The 17,576-nt window shown below is 49.4% G+C and overlaps 1 protein-coding gene across 1 annotated transcript in view; it reads right to left on the reverse strand.

The window, feature by feature from the left end:
* The window catches only part of LOC122383398 (armadillo repeat-containing protein 2-like), a 38,278-nt gene that overhangs the window by 9,421 nt on the left and 11,281 nt on the right, over positions 1-17,576 (reverse strand). Inside the window, exons 4-9 of the mRNA XM_043369749.1 lie at positions 8,136-8,228; positions 6,790-7,623; positions 4,064-4,239; positions 3,177-3,279; positions 2,171-2,343; positions 1,736-1,932 (exon numbers count right to left, since the gene is read on the reverse strand). Of these exons, the coding sequence (XP_043225684.1) occupies positions 1,736-1,932; positions 2,171-2,343; positions 3,177-3,279; positions 4,064-4,239; positions 6,790-7,623; positions 8,136-8,228 (1,576 nt within the window). The remainder of the gene's footprint in view (positions 1-1,735; positions 1,933-2,170; positions 2,344-3,176; positions 3,280-4,063; positions 4,240-6,789; positions 7,624-8,135; positions 8,229-17,576) is intronic.

The raw sequence follows: 17,576 nt of genomic DNA on the forward strand, positions 1-17,576 counted from the left end.
CAACTTCTCAAGGTCGGTAACGTGGGGTGAGGTAAGTTATGTTCGCGTCTTTCTCGTTTGGAACCCAGCAATGACGAGATGCGAGTCGCTGATCAATTGAAAGAAACGATATTTTCATATTCAGATGTTTGCAATTGATAAAACACGGCGAAAATGATGTTCAGTGAAAGAAAAACAGTGGGCTATCTAACGCAATTAAATCCATGTCAGGTTCGCCGGCATAAATACCCGACTCCGTATCGTGTAAATATTGAGCGTGTGCAAACCCATCACGTGAATAATAAGCACCCATAACCATAACAGGGGCGTGACTGCAGGACTGGCGCGTGCTTGGTGACCATCGATTTAGGCAGCGACCTGACTAAAATGGTCCGACCTAAAATATACCCCGCCCAGCGCCGATGCTCCTTATTGGCCAGAAGGGGTCAAGTTGAAGGCGTATGAATGTTGACACGCCATAAACGACTGTTACAGCGGCACGGACGCACCCGATCGCCATACTACTATCGCCGACGCCGACAATATCAGGTGGGCGTTCATATATCAATATTCTCAATATTCCGACAATATCAGGTGGGCGTTCAACCAATCACCGATAGTGATAAACTGATCGGAACGCCGCGAATGGATCATAGCTGCGGGTGTTTCGCCGAAAACATGTTTATGTGACGCATTCTAGCTGATTGGATTTCAGTCGTGATCCGTTTTAATTTGGCTAAGAACTATACCAGACACACAGGCTATGGATGTTTTTCTCTGACCTGTAATGTCGGCGTAAAAAAATCCATCGAACTTCTTTTGCCTCAGTTCCATGCAGAACCCACAATAGCAAAGCAAGTAGGACATCAAAATAGTACGAAAAGTCAATAATCGTGCCACGCATAAGCTGGCATAAGTTAATATTAAATGCCTGTATGACTTTGTGTAATCGGGCTGGTTGGTTCTGTTCGGCTTCCACGGATGTTCTGGGCTCAAATGACCCCATGCGGACGATATCGTGAAAGGTCACCCGGCAGTCGGCTGCGGGGAGCTCCGAGGGAGCCGGCTGAACCTGTCGAACCGCCCCAGGGGGCACGCGGTTCACACGCGTGCCGACGGCTGCGACCTTGGCGACGAAGACCGCTCAATACCACACGGTAGACACGTGTGGGGGTGTGGGTGGGTGTTTGTGTGTGTTAATCGCACTCGGCGACATTCTTCACAGCGTCAGGGTGCCAGGAGTCAAAAGAAGCTAATTAGGTGGCGGCTAATTAAAGGTGGAACGAAGTTACGTCACAGTCACAAGCTAAATGTGGTTTTCGTTTCGCAAGGAAATGGTATAACTGATTCTGTCGCCTACCTCATGGACCAGTGGTTCCGCAAATGCCTGTCGTTCCACCCACATCTGCCAATAGACTCGGCGGCCTGCGCCACCACTCCACAATCCACAATCCACAGTCCACACCTCACACACTGTTCAGAGGTCCACACAACGCACCCCCAGTGACCAGCCTCCCACGCCAACCACCACCTCCTGTCTCTTCCCAAAACCTCGCCAGCCTCACTTGAGGACCCAATGAACCCCACACTAACCTCAACGGATTCTTACCAAGGGCAGCACGTAAGGATTTCGGCCTCACGTAACAACCCACCTGCGGATCATGACCATCCACTATCCCACCTAATCCTCAGCTGAGAACCCTAACCTCTGCCACCATCCTCAGCTGAGAACCCTGACCTCTGCCACCATCCTCACCTGAGGATCCTGGCCACGTTGGAGATGACGTCCATGTCGGCGCTGAAGAGAGCCAGCACTCCGGAGATCTGCGCCGTGGCGCCGGAGCTCACCAGCCGCGGCAGCGTCGAGTCCACATTGGCCAGGTTTCGCAGCACCCCGGTGAGCTGGTACAGTGCGTGTCCGGTCTGCTCCGAGACGCGCTTACTCTCCAGCTTCTGAGGTGCAGAGGTGGGAGAACGGGGATAAATCAGGAGCGATGTATGACGAGTTCTGTCTGCCATGCTGATGTGATAATCATAAACCTCTTTTGCACAGACTTCTGTGTGGTAATCTACACCGATTCGAGCATCACCAAAATAGTAAGGCGTTATGATTACCTCCCTCAATAGCGCATTGCCAATGTCCATCCCCACTTCCAGTAGGACTCACCATCCTACATAAAATGCACTGTACCTTTGTGGTGATGAGTTTCAGATGAAGCACCACCAGGTCTAGGATGCCCAGACTCATGAGTCGCGTTACCAGCGCCGGATTCATCGTCAGAAACTTGAGTGCGCCGTAACTGTAGACACACGCCTCTCCGTCGTCCAGGGGGCTGCTGCGTCCGATAATCTCCAGAAGCAGTTCTGATGGTGACGCGCGGGCCAAACGGAGTTAGGCACAGCACGGGCAGGTCGCCAGGCACGGGAACCACGCATTCCGTGCTAACTAACGATAATCCATGACTGGACAGTAACTAGTTAGACTAGTTAAACTGGGTATGGACCCAGTGACCCTTGGCCTTAGCAGACACGCAATTACTACCAGCCTGAGCGGACTGACCCATGACAATCAACTGGGCTGTGTCACCAGGAGCCACTCCAGCCCACTTGGCTCCCCTAGGACTCGGGTTCGACTGATCAGGTGATATACGGTCGATCATTGGTCCATGCGGCCGGGTCCCATGCTGTAATAATTAGTAGTGAACGACTCATGTGCACTCGTAAACATTTACTCGAGAGAAAATAGCTGCGTCCATATCACTATGGATTTCGGAAAAAAACTTTGTTGATTTCACTAATTGCAAAAAAAAATAACGTTAATCAAGCTAAGACGTTCCTGAAGTGTGGCAAAAGTTTCCAGTAACTAAGGGCACCTGAGGTTTCCTGGCGTCTCCGTCACTGTTTGTCATTCTTTCTCAGACTTGCTATATAGTGAAAGAACGACAGCTCATATAGGCTGGCTTCTCTACACGGGTGGTATCGTCTGTTTTCATATAGTCTCCGTAGGACAGAGCCGATATGAAAATAGTTGTCAGCTTTGCTGTCATAGTAATTGGCTTTACTAATATAGATTGGTCACATCAAAGTTGTGGAAATACATCAGAGAATACGGACAAGCACTATCTGTGGACGCAGCGAGTGCCTATGTCAGCTCACACGATGTCATTCAGTTACTGCCGGGTGTAGCTCAAACCTACCGAGAAAGTTGCCCTCCAGAAAGAGAGCGTCATTTTCATCGTCCTGGGCGACTTTGAAGACCAATTTGCATACGCTGGTTAGGTTCTTCCCACTCACTTGCAACTGAAAGCATCAGGATATATGGTCAGGTTAGGGCTTTTAGCATCAGTACAAAGCCGTTGCACTACATTAATGCATTCCAGAGTAAAAGCATCTCGTCATGTTAAAGGAAAAGGGCCACCTTTAACATGGGGATTGAAACTGAGATAGCCATCTTGTAGCCTGTGTCCGAAAACCTGTCTGTCTACCTCCATACGGCCGATTTCGGCCTCCATTCGTAGTTATCGGCAATTTTAAAAGAAAATATGCCAGGAATGCGTCCTTATCCCAGGAATGCGTTCTTATCCGACAATACAGCCACCCGCGGCGAGGCTTTGGTTTTTTACCAATCAGCTCCAACCAGCTCAGCTTTAACCAATCAGCTTATCTGACACAATCCGACGAGTCTGTCTTCTGAACGCTGATTGGCTTGAGTGTGACGTCATCGCTATGCCATCATACAGTAGGTGCCGTAGAGAGTATCAACATAGTACCAATATGTTAAATAGTTTTAAATACTTTTTCGCGAATTGTGCACTTCTGGCACCAGTTTTAAAAAGAAAATGAAAAATAATAATGTCAAAATGAAAAACAACGATATCTTCATATTTCACGAAGGAGGCCCTTTTCCTTTAAGCGTTCCCAAGAACGCGGTCAATGACCTTTGATTTTGGAGACACTCCTAAGGGTACAGGAAAGTGCACTGTGGCTAGCAGACCTCCTGCCACTGCCCCTCACCCAGACTGGTTCCCCTGATATACACAAAATTCACCGCACCCGCCCGTCCGAACCCCTGCCCGTCACTTACCGCTAGAATGGTTCGAGAAATTTGCATCAAAAGTCGCGGGTGCTGACGGTCCACAAAGCGGAATATCGTCTTCAGAGTGGCGATCCGGTGCTGGGAGCCTCGACCCAGGTGGTTCGTATCAGCCAGCAGTTGATACAGGTCGACAACAGATGTCAGCACCTCAGCGTTATCCGCACCTGGGCAGAGGGAGAGGCGATGGAAAGAAATTCATCATCTGCATGGTTCGTATGGAGCAGTTGCCTACACAGTCATTGTGAAACGTTGTTACAATGTTGATTTAGCAAAAGCTTATGAAATTGCCTCGGTAGCGTGAAGCGTCCATATTTTTTTATCCAGGTCCACTGCGAAGTGCGAAGCCTTGGAATTCCCATCGCAGATCCCCGACCCCATCCAAGCGAGTCATGTAAGGGCCACTCCTCCTTGCATCCATTTGCTTCCGCTGTCTAGATATTGATGATTAAATCGAGCCTAAATATCGTGACGTCAGCATCTCTACACCGGTCGCTGACGGCGTCTCTGCGTCACTGGACGGGTCTCGCAGATCTTTCCTGGTCATGTCTCGTGCGCTACTGCGTCTCTCATGTCTCGTGAATCTCTGCTACACTAGTCATGTCTCGTGGGTCTCTGCGTCACTGGTCGCGCCCAGAGAGCAGAAGACAGCAGAGAAGCAAGACGACGTGAACGCTGAACAACTGTGAAAAATACGTGGCATGGCTCTCGGAGCACACTGCTTGGGTATGCTGTGCCGCCGTACGGAGCTGTCTTGCGGAACAGTCTACACCTAGACAGACTGTCTGCCTGACTCGCTATAGTTATCAGAATGCGTTAATTCAATAAAGGTGGGTCATTGCTTTGGAAAGTAACATTCGTTGAAGCCAAATTTTGCATGTGTTCTCATAACAGTTTGAGCCTTTTGATAAATGCTTATCATAATGGCCGCTAAGACAAGTCCTTGATCAGAAGGTCCCATTGATTACAGAACAATGTTCGTATGCGGACATTTCGCCTTTTCACCGTAAGCACTCCAAACACGTCTCCATCTATCTATATAATTTACCACAAGGCCACAATTCCCATGTTAGTTTAGCATATGACCTGTTTGGCCGCTAAATGGCCGACTTCCTCGTCAGTGAGCTGCGACCATAAGTACTAGACTAAGACCATCAACAGTTAGCCATTAGCCAGTGAAACGGCGAACAATGCTGCCTGGACCGTGTAAATTCACCGGTCCGTGAACGATGGAAGCCTCCCTGTTGTCCTATGCCACAGGTGCATTTATCAGTGTCGTCAGTGTATCAAAATACGTGCCTGTGCCTTTAGCAGCGTTGACACGCCATTAGCAACATGTCAGTTTCCTGTCATGGGGCAAGTTTTGGCCATTGATTGGTTATCATATTGATGAGACTTTGAAAGTGACTCTTGGTGTAGAGCTTGGTTTAGGAGGTAATTGGTGGTCTACATACCTAACGGTCAACGGACCCAGGAAAGTTCACCTAAACTGAAATGCACAGGAAGAGCATTACCTAGAGGTCAGTTCACCATCAAATACTTTGATACCATTCATCTCATAACACACGCCTTGGCAACTGCCGATATATGTAGTAGCTCAGCAGTCGCAGACTGACATAACTACATGTCTGTAACCACCTCCTGCTCGACTGTATTTACATACACCTCCGAAGACAGCCCACCTGTCGGCGTGAACAGAGCTTCCCAGAGCGGCGACACTCCGGAGAGAAAGGCCATGTCCCGCCTGACAATGAACCCCATTGTCGGTGTTTGGTGGCATAAAAACAGCATTGATGTTTCGCTTCAATGGACTGAACGCATTATCACCAGACACCGCTCTGTTTTGTGAACATGCAGGCATATGAAGAAGGTACCTACATGAAATGACAAAGGCCATGGCTGAAAACATTGCATGTAAAAACCATGGTGATGGAGTTAACATAGGGAGATTAGTTGAGTGTGGGTGGTAAATGAATCGATCGGAATGGCTCATTGCGATGGTACCCCATCCTGTTGAGTAGTTGGATATGGTCAATAATGGAATTAATGTCACCGCCCTGAAGCCGTAGTTTGACCTTTATTCACTAAGTAATCGTCTTTGCACAGCAGACAGCCGCATTACTCGCGATGGCAAGCGATGACGGAATGCCATTCTTGTCAGCTTAGCCCGCGCACGAGCGGCTTTCGTGTTTAATTACGTTATGAGAATATTATCTGAAAGATTGATATCCACTATGGCACTAGATTTTCATCGCTGGGAGGTAGCAGAGCTGTTTTGTAAGACTAGGATTATAACAGGCATCTGAGTCATTTGCAAGTCACAGACTTCTCTAAAAGTCTGTGGCTCGATCCGTCAGTTTGGCGTTCAACTTACGCCTGTAACTCGAAATGGCGTGGCCCTGAATACCAGGGCTGTCGTGCACACAGCCCAATGCAGACAAAGCTAGATGGTTCATGAGAACTGAGGTAATAATCCTTCCTAGTCACTCATCGGTATTCAGGCACCCTAAGCGTTCGCCGTCATTCTCCTAAAACCTTCATCGCTATCCTTCCAAAACCTTTATCGTTATCCTCCCTAAGCATTCATTGTAATCGTCGCTCAGCACTCAGCCCCCTCCCCTCTCTCTTTCTCTCTCTCTCTCTCTCTCTCTCTCTCTCTCTCTCTCTCTCTCTCTCTCTCTCTCTCTCTCTCTCTCTCTCTCTCTCTCGTCACTCACCATTATCAGCCATCTCCGTGAGCCGCGCCAGCAGTGCCAGGATCTGCTGCTCCTGGGAGCGCGGCCGCTCCTCCTCCTCCGGCCCGGTCCCACTGACCGCGCTGCTCGGCCGACTCTCGGCGTACTCAGCCACCTCGGGTGGCTCGGCCGGAGCTCGCGGTGAGCTGCTGCGGCCGCGGCGGGCCACCACCGGCCGCCGCAGCGGCGCCGCGTCCGGGTGCAGCCGCGCCATCGCGTCGCCTCCGCCGCTCGGCCCGGAGGCCGCCGAAACAGCCGCCGGATCGCTGGTGAACGCGTCGTCAGCCACCCCTAGCCGCGGCCGATCGGCTTTTCGGTCCGCCGCGCGACCCGCCGCCGGCCGCGTGGTGGCCGGGATGCCGCGTTTCTTCCTGAACAGCGACCACCCAAAGTCGTCTGCGGACTCGGCCTCCGGCTCGCTGTCGGCTGGCGTGACGGTGGCTGAGGCGGCGGAGGAGGGCGCCGCGGTGCTCGGCCCGCTGGTCATCCTCTGGCTGCTCTCCAGGTCGCTGAGGTGCAGGTCTCCGGCGTCCTCCGGCTGGGAGAGCACCAGCTGTAGTAGGTGACCGGCCGAGGGCGGCGGCGGCTGCCGCGCGGCCCGCTCGCCGGCCGGCCGCAGCGCCTCCACGATCTGGCGCTGCACGCTGAGAGGCTGCACGTCGGCCGGCCGCGGCGCCGAGCCCAGCTCCGGCAGCGGGTGGCCCACCCCCGGCCGCGGCACGCACTCCACCGGGTGCCGGGTGCGCTCCCGCGGCCCGCTGTGCGCGTTACGGCTGGAGAGCGCCGCGGCTAACATCTCCTCACCCTCCTCCGGTACTGGGGGAGGGAGGGGACGGAGACAGTCACCTCACGGGGTGACGCGTGCCGCTGCGGTGGAACGGACGTTACCTGAAGGACGGTACAATCACGACAGGATTACACCGCATTACGAAGCACGCGACAGCCAGCACTGAGCCTCAGGGCACACTGAAGTCCGCGTCAAACAGTCGACTTATTCTGGGAAGCTGAGATTAGAAGAATTATCGTACATGAACAGTTTTAACACTTAACAAGGCCGAACTTCGATCGAAACGTTCGTGGTTCGGTTGAACTACTTCATATTAGGGACACCAGAACAAGCTTAAATCAGCTATGAGTCCGTTTACGACGTTCTGTTTGACAAGACTCGACCATCGGAGTTGTTGACCGTTCACCAAAGTCATTATTAGCAAAGTCAAATAACCCTCTCGTCGGGGTTATTCTGGTTTGCCGAGGGAGGCCTTTGACGAGAGAGCCGCTGGTGGGGTTACTCCTGTTTATCGAGGAAGGCCGCTGGCGGGGTTACTCACGTTTGTCGAGGGAGGCCGCCCGAAACTGACGCCGGCTGACCCGGTCGTGCGCAGTCAGAGCCGGTAAGTGGTAATTGCCCTTACTGCCAGCATCTGTGAACAGTAAACACCCGGTGTTAGTGAGCGATGCATTCACTAGAAGCCTAGAAGACAGGTTTGGACTTCGAAAAATGGACTTCAACTATTTTTTTCGCCGACAATTTGTACCAGCTGGTACAATTTATCGGCGTAAAAAATAGCTGAAGCACAATCAAGCCTCTATTATTTTTTCACATCGAACCGACATTTCCTGTTCATGAGAGAAAAAAAAATCGTTCACCGAGTCAACCAAAAATTCTAGTCTAGGCAGCATTCCCCCAAAGATAAATAATAAAACGTTTTACGGATAGTGATGATGCCAGACAACCGCAAATGCCGGTCAAACCGAGTCCGTCTGGTCCCCGTCTGACCGAGTCTGATTCGGGCGCCCAGTCTGACATGTATGTACGGTTCGTTCGCCTTGTCTGACAGTACGGTTGGATCCCCGGTACGACAGTCTGGTTTGTGAGCCCAATCTAATCGAGTGAGGTTCGTTCATCCAATCTGACAGTCTAGTTCTTTCGCCCAGTCTGACCAAGTTTGGTTTAATCCCTCAGTCAGTCAGCTTTGAGCTTGTGCCGTGTGGCTTGTTCACTTAGTCTGACCAAGTCTACTAGTTCGATTCTACTACTAGTGACTACTAGTTCTACTAGTGACCAAGTTTTTTAGTAGTTCGATTCCCAGTCCGACTGAGCCTGGCCAGTCCGCCCCGACTGACCACCCCTGGCTCGGGCACCCACTGGGTGCGGTGTATACCCACATGCGCCATGCGTCATGTGACCGCTGACCCCTGTCGTGTGCCCCCTCCCCTCAGGATCAATAGAGCCCCACATACTGCACCCCATGGCGCCGCCCGTTCCGTGATTGCAGCCCGTGCTGTGTGCTGCACACTCCCTGTCACAACTCACATTCGCAGTCACCGCGGCGGACCAGTCGGGGTCGCTGGCTACGGTTATTTCTGTAAGCTATAGGTCAAACTCAGCGATGATCTACGACTATTGATGCAGCAATAAACGGCAAAATTTTATTGTAAAATCATGGTTAGCTGGATTTGGAACAATCTAAGAGAAAAGCCTGCCGCCACATACGGCATATTGCACGTGTCTTCTGCCGCTGCGGGCTCGGGGGCGTTCAGAATCCAGAGTTGGCGGTGACCAGACCGAGTGGTGGCCGTCCGATGTTATCTCTCATCGCCATGGTAGCTCGGCGCCTCAGTGCCAGCCACCAGACTGCCGTGTGATTACACCCGGGTTGGGTACATTTCCACACTCGGGCGCCGCACTGACACCGCACTACCGTGTAATTACACCCATGGTGGGTGCACCCTCCACACCCGGGCACCGCACTGACACCGGGCCGTGTAATTACACTCACGGTGGGTGCACCCTCCACACCCGGGCACCGCACTGACAACGGGCCGTGTAATTACACTCACGGTGAGTAGTGAGTACACCCTTACAGTTCACAGCCGGGCGCAACACCCAAGGCACGCGACGTGTGCTGCATGCAGGTGCTCTCTGTAAAACTCGCCGCCCTTTTCCATTAATGACGGACGTTGGTGGGCTTCTAGTTAAATTTTGATCGGTGGCCTTCTAGTTAAGTTTCAAGAAAAGAGTCGGCCGTAAAAGGTAAACTTTCACTGTGTTATTGAAGTTCTGAAACCAGCAATAATCCAGAGAGCATTGGAATTGCAAACATTGCTGACATTTAAACAGTGGTTCTGCGTAAATCACGGAGGACAGGTCAGCTAATTGGATTATGCATGCACTTTCGGGTATACATGTACCTACACAGACAAACATTAGTTCTCGGCTGATTAAATCGACTGCCCAAATAGATGCCGAAAGCAGTTGCCGTGGGATTGCTTTTCTGGCGTCTGAAACCACTGGCTAGTGGATTGTGGGTTACGTTCGGCACTGATTATGTTCTGTTGGCTAATAAGCTGTGCTGTGGTGTGTCCCTGTAATAAATGGTGTGGGAATATTACTATGGTCTCCTGATCCGCCCCTAACTGCACCAAATATATACTTATGCTCCCGCACTCTGTCATGAAAATAAAACAACGGACTAAATATTTAATGACAGACTGGCACACGGCGTGCCTTATCGGTCATCACAACAAACATTAATTTGGCATGACATATTCAGTCGTCAGTGACTTAGTGGCTAGCGCATCGATGTGCTAACAAAATGCCACATTGCCTTTATTCCTTCCGAACTTCTTACGATACTTGAGGGGGTGGTAGTTTATGGGCACCATAAAATAACAGCATTAGTGGCTAGTACGGTATAGAGAGCGCTACGTCAATTTGTCCGAGTCACGAACGTATAAATAAACTGGACTGACAATCCCAATGGACCTCCTATGGAAGATAGTGAAGCCGACAAGGCGCCATTTTACGTTGCCAAAAAACCGTGCTCTGGAAGGTCATCGAGCCAATACAATTAGAATTGCGTCCAAACGGATGATCGGATCGAGATGCTGGTGGTACCGTTCGCCGGGTAATTCCTTGAGGCAGGTGATGATGGATGTCACATGTCACCCGGTGTCACATGGCGCGTGCCACGTGCCGACAAACTTACAAAGGACAAAAACCTTTAAGCGACGCTTCAAATCAAACGAAGGGCGGCACAGGTGCCAAACTCACAGGTCACATGTCCCAGTGTTGGACCACTAACATATGGTATGCTCGGCATCAGGGGGTGCGGAATGCACGCGCTAGTGGCGAAAAACATGTTTTGAGGAGGCATCCTCCGATTCCGGAAAACCTTGACCTAGGCACACCAAATTTGGCACACTGACACTACTGGACACGCGCTTTAAAGGAAGACTGCCACCTTCAAAAAGTTTTCTCAGATCGGCCTATGATTTATTCCCTGGACAAAACAAAATTTTATAATTCACCTGACAAAGTATCATCACGTGAATCGCGAAAAAAATTGTCGATTATCATACAATTATCAATCGGTTAATGTCTAGCGACAATGTTTACACACCACTAGACTTCAAGGTCATAAGATTATTACATTTTATTTGAAAAAGTAAGGTATTTTATGATTTACTAATATATGATTTCACAAGAAATTGGCCATGTTTAGTTTATTTTGCATTTAAGTTCGTAAAACATTCAAAAATCATGGCTCATTTGGAATGGGTCTGGCCCATGTTAAACCCCATTTCCCACACTTTTTTGGAAAAAAATGAACTACTGAATATATAAGTTTAACTTTTATTTTGACACTCCAAAATTCTTCTCTGATCTCGAAACAATCAAAGTTTTGACATATATTTACCAAAAGATAAGAAAATTAATGTTTCAAAGTTATCGATAAACAGTAGAGATGTCGGTTTTCTTGGACTAAAAAAATGGCATCAAACTGAACTTTGGTCTCCGATTTCTCGCAAACGGGTTCGAATTTCGGAAAACCGACTTCAGTCTGGGACATAGGTGGCTCAGCTCTAGTGAAAACCGTTTTGTGGAAAAAAGGTGGCAGTCTACCTTTAAGGTGCTGTACAAATAGGCGTGCTGGGGTACACGGTGCACGTGCTGTGCACGTGCAAACCTTTTGATGTTGCACTCCAGGTGTAACATACCGGGTGTTGCAGCTAAATTGGGACAAAGTTCGTAACCTAATCACAATTTTGTTATTTGGAGGATATGGCTGAAAATTTGACATGATACTATTTCAACAATGCTCTTTCACGTGCTAATATTTTTGATGCACGAAAACCGATAACAGTCATGGAGGAACAGCGTAGATGTACAGTTGCTGAATTAGTTCGCGCTGGACAAAGCGCGAAAGAGATCGTTATCGCAACAGGATACCCGAAGTCTACGGTATATCGCACTGTCGCTACTATGGACGGTGGAGGAGATGTCAGTAGACGTCCCCATGCGCCGCGAAGTGACCGCAAACGGAATCCTCGGTTTCTCGCGGGCTTGAAAAGGTCTATTGAGGCCAAACCAGGTGTCTCAATGCGTAAGCTAGCGCGAGACCGAAGGGTGAGCAAAAGCACCATTAGCAGGGCTGTCAAGGAGAACCTCGGGATGAGGTCGTATAGTAGGAAACGGCAGAACCTTCTGACGGAGCGTCTAAAAGCGTTACGGAAGGAGAGGGTCCCGATGGTTCTGAACCAGCTCAAGAACCATGGAGGAGACGTGAGAGTCTTTGTGGACGAAAAGAAGTTTGTGGTAGACGAAGTTGCCAACCGCCGGAACTCAAGAGTCATCGCCTCGAACCCCGGTGATGTTCCACCAGTGATGATAAGCAAAAATCCAGCCTCTGTGATGGTGTTCGGAGCCGTCGCGAGCGACGGTCGCGTCATGCCCCCTCACTTCATACCTGCTGGAGAAAGAATCGGCGCAGAGGAGTATCTGGCCATCCTAGAAGAAGTGCTTTTGCCCTGGATGGCGAAGTACTACGACCTGAAGAAAGTCACACTTGTACAGGACTCGGCTCCAGCTCATGCTTCCCGGAGGGTGCAGGATTTCCTTAGTCGGAAGATCCCTCTGTATGTCCCAAAGGATACGTGGCCTCCAAACTCACCCGACCTAAATCCGTGCGACTTTTGGATGTGGAGCGCGATTGAGGAGAGGTCCAACGCACGTGCCCATGACAGCATCTCGAGCCTCAAGAAGTCCATCAAGAAGGCAGCCAGCAGCATCGATCCTATGGAGGCTCAGCGCGCGTGCGGCGCGTTCCGACGCCGCCTGGAGATGGTGAAGGAGGCTCATGGTGGCCACATTGAGTGAGAGGGTAGAGAACATGTGCGTCAATACACGTTCAAAGTTTGAAAGCTCTGTCTCTTCATTCTACTGAGTTATGCCACTTTAAGTGTAAGCGGGAAAAATTCCCAATTTAGCTGCAACACCCTGTATGTAGGGCGGGTAGCGCTGGCAAGCTCAAAGTGCCAAATTTACACAGGCCACTCAGAACGCATTCCAGCATAGTTATTGAGCATATCCATCTCCTGGTGGCCCCCAAAGGTGCGCTCTGCACGTGCAAAAAATTATCCGCGCCGGGCGGTGGGGATGCTTGGACACCCTATGTGGATTTATGTAAATATCTCGAAAACGGCGTTGTGTAGCGCCGGCGTTTTTGGCACACCTTTTCATACATCTTTTTCACACATGCTGCGTAACTTTCAGACTTAGGTCGCTCAAGGTTACGTCACCAGGTTACGTCCAAGTGGCCTTACCTTAGGAAAAATTATAATGCCCGTCATAGCTACACAGACTATACAATCGACTTAAAGCGTGCAGCAATTGAGAAGATCAGCAGTATATACGTAGAGTACCTACCTACCTCTACCTCGAAATTTCAATATCACTGACCTAGGGTTCTGTTGATTTTGCGACCTCAGACCACGAGCACGGCAAATCATTTATTTTGTCAAATTCGGGCTCCTAAACTTTTTGCTACCCAGCAACGCAAATTTACGCCTCAATCGCCGGCCAGCGCAGCATAGGCATCTTTGTTATCGGACGCCATTTAATTGCGTCCCAGAAAAGCTATTTCTGGCACCTAAAAGCTGACTCGCCCCAAAATTGGTCCTCAGCACCTATTTGGTGGATACCAGCACCAATCATGGAAAATGACCTTAATTAGCTGTTTCTGGCACCTATTCATCGGTACGCCTTACTCTTTTTTTCTGAATCTGGCACCTAAATGCTGAGCGTAGCACCAATCTAGTAGAAAAATGAACTACTGGCTGGTAGAATCATGTTGTTCTGGTATAATGACCCCTGGAGTCTAGCCTAAAGGTTGCCAGTGCAGCTACACTCTAAGACAGCCCCGTAGTGATCTCAGCATTGTATATGACGTTTAAGTAAGCAAATAATATTGATTTGTTTGAAAAAACAATGTCATTTAAATATCTAAAAGTATTTATTTGTAATGCTTAAAGGGAAACATTTTTGTGAGTAATTGTCTCGATTTTGACCATTAAAACGGGTATTGTATTTTTTGACGTCATCAAATAGCTCCAAAAAAGAAATGTAATGTTTTCATTCCGTTCAAGGCCGCTGAAGAAACGCGGGATCTTACGTGGGACATTGTCCGTTGTTCGCCGCGCAGAGTTGTGCCGTAGTTGTGCCTTTTTCCTCCGTTTCTTACTTATGTGTGCATGAAGCTTTGATTTTGTTTTTGGTTATTGTGTGGCCGGTCAGTCAAACGCCCCTGTAGAAACCGGATGCTGCGTTTGATCGAGATGGAGTCAGACGATGATTGCAGAAAGCTAATAATATTGAAAAGAGGGCCGGTTGCGTGGCATGTCTGTTCAGAGTTGACATTTTGCTTTACTCCAGTTTATGACCTGAGAGCCTGGCTGGAAGTGACGGATCCAAACTTTTCACGTTAAAATGGCTGAGGGTGCAATAATCTCTACATAGCGGGCTGGTAGGTATAGGAGCGTCTTGCTATGCTGCACCATAGCTGGCTAGTGATTCTCTTTTGGCTAGAAATGGCATTAATCATTATCTCCACTGGCGAAAATGGCACTTGACATCACCGAATGCAACGTTCATGTTTGTTAGGATACATAAAATCAGGAAGATTACGCGGATTAGGTAGGCAAACGTGGAATAAAATTAGTCCTCTCCGTGGCCGAGTGGATAAAAGCGCCGGAATTCGACGCTTAGCCGGGAGTGAGAGCCCGGTTCAAGCCCCGGTGCAGGCGGCCACATTTAGCTCCTACGTGTAATGGCGTGCGTGTCTGTGGCAGGGGCCGCACAGAAGCCAGGTAACGTAAGTGAGCGGAGGGGACCGTGTCCAGTCGTGAGGGCACGTTAAACGTTCGGACAAAATTCTGCCATACAACTGGAATTGCGCGATCGGGTGGTGGGGTCAGGGTCAGCACAACAAGCTATGCTTAGTGCGGGCTCTGATTCATCAAATCCGCCCATTCAGCCATTCGGACTAAATTTATTTTAAAAAAAAATAGGTGCTGGATGTTTTGGTTTTGGTGCTGAATCAGCAAACAGCAAATACGGAGTTCAACTAGACGATCTGGCAACTTTAGGCTGTGTGGAAGCAATTAGGTGCCAGATTCAGATATTAGGGTCGAATAAGCATTTTGGGGCTGATCAGCAATTAGGTGCCAGAAACAGCTTTTTAGGGACCAGAAACAAACATACCCCTTTGTTATCTACGTTGTTTGCGCCTGCAGTAATACTGTACCGCAATACCTAACCATTATCTTCATCTTTCACCCATAGATGGCAGTAGCAAAGCGCCTGCATCTATGCTGTGCCGCAGTGTTCTTACAATACGAGCTGAGCAATGAGCATTGAGCAAGCAAGTGATATTGAAATCATAGGCGGCGGAACGAGGGGGGCACCGGGGCACCGTGCTCCCCTTGATTTTGGCATTTTAACATAGCCCTTTCCATGCAACGCCCATGGGCGTTGCATGGAAAGAATGGGACCAAAAGTCGGCAGTGCCCCCCTTTAATTGAAGGTGTTCCGCCGCCACTGATTGAAATTCCGAGGTAGAGGTTCTCTACGTATATGCTGTTACTCTTATCAATCGCTGCACGTTTTAAACCGATTGTTTAGTCTGTGTAGCTATGACGGGCACTATAACTTTTCCTATGGTAAGGTCACTTGGACGTAACCTGGTGACCTAACCTTGAGCGACCTAAGCCTGAAAGTAACGCAGCATGTGTGAGAAAGATGTATGAAAAGGTGTGCCAAAAACGGCGGCGCTACACAACGCCGTTTTCGAGATATTTACATAAATCCACATAGGGTGTCCAAGCATCCCCACCGCCCGGTGCGGATAATTTTTTGCACGTGCAGAGCGCACCTTTGGGGGCCACCAGGAGATGGATATGCTCAATAACTATGCTGGAATGCGTTCTGGGTGGCCTGTGTAAATTTGGCACTTTGAGCTTGCCAGCGCTACCCGCCCTACCCACATATGTTACACCTGGAGTGCAACATCAAAAGGTTTGCACGTGCACAGCACGTGCACCGTGTACCCCAGCACGCCTATTTGTACAGCACCTTAACCCTCGCATGTGTGCGGCGTTTGCCAGCTTCTAATGTGTAGGGGGGGGGTCGGTTGGACCCCCCCCTTGCCGTTTGGCCCCTGATCGAGCTAGAGCTTCGCGGAAAAAACGAGCGTGTTGCCCGTGACGAGAGGAAGCCGATGATACCCAATTTTAAGGTCCTAGGTCATTGGTTGACCTTCCAGGTCAGGTCAATGACCCAAAGTCGGGAAAATCGGGACCTGTTAGAAAGTCGTAAAGTGTGGCTGCTAAGGAGTTTTTCGGGGTGCTGATCACGAATATCGTGTTAGTTTTGATCACAGATGATGTCTTGAAGCATTTAGACCAGGTCGGGTCAGGTCAGGTCAGGTCAACCAGTAGGCGTCGTGACGGGTATTCGTAGTACGTGTCAACCGCCTCTGACAGCTTCGTAACATGTTACGAAGTCACCAAAACTACTTCGTAAATGTTCAAATGGTTGCTAAATTCGAATTCAGCTCCAAAAACTAGCCTAGAAACATGTAAAACTCGAAAAAGTGACCCGAGGTCACCCGAGGTCACCAAAGGTCAATGACCTGACCTGACCTTCAGGTGACCTTGACACACACGGGAGTAACATCAAATCACATGTTTGAACGTTTGAAACCACGAAAAGCTTGCAAACACGCGGCTAGTGCGAGCCGACATACGCGAAATCGCGATTCCGGCCAAACATGGTCTCGGAAAAGAGGTCACAGGTCAAAGGTCATTTGGGTCAGGGTCATGAAATTTTCAGGGTAGGTGTAAAATTGATCAATGCGAGGGTACTGAAAGTTTCGTCGCGATCGGCCGCTTTTTACGCGAGTTATTCGCGAAAAACCATGGGGGGGGGTCCATCCGACCCCCCCCCCCCCTACACATGCGAGGGTTAAAGCGCGTGTCCAGTAGTGTCAGGCTGGGGGGATCCATGTGATCGCAAGGCACCTCGCAGTTGCGATCAAACGTAAGTTGAATCGGAACAGATATTGGAGGGATCCATCACATCGTAGGCTAAGTAGATACGCAAGTTGTATCGCAAATGGTGAAGATACGAACAAACTTTACGAATCTTCTCGGTCGATCGGAAGGCCGATCGTAGCGAAGCTTTACCTCTTTCTCAAGAGAAAAATATAAGAAATTTTCAAAATTTTCACAAAACCGAAATATATGTTAAAACAAATATGGTTGATGAACACGTGTGCCAAATTTGAAGTCGATTTCTTCACAAATGGCTGCGCTAGAGCGTTTTAAATTTACACGTTGAAAACGGTCACTTTCACGTCATTTTTGTAATTTTTTTTTTCAATTTTGAAATTTATAAAGTGTGTTGGGCATTTTTTTCGCGTTAATTGAGA

This window comes from Amphibalanus amphitrite, unplaced genomic scaffold (genome assembly GCF_019059575.1).
Source record: "Amphibalanus amphitrite isolate SeventyFive unplaced genomic scaffold, NRLGWU_Aamphi_draft 000163F_arrow, whole genome shotgun sequence".
Classification (NCBI taxonomy): Eukaryota; Metazoa; Arthropoda; class Thecostraca; order Balanomorpha; family Balanidae; genus Amphibalanus; species Amphibalanus amphitrite.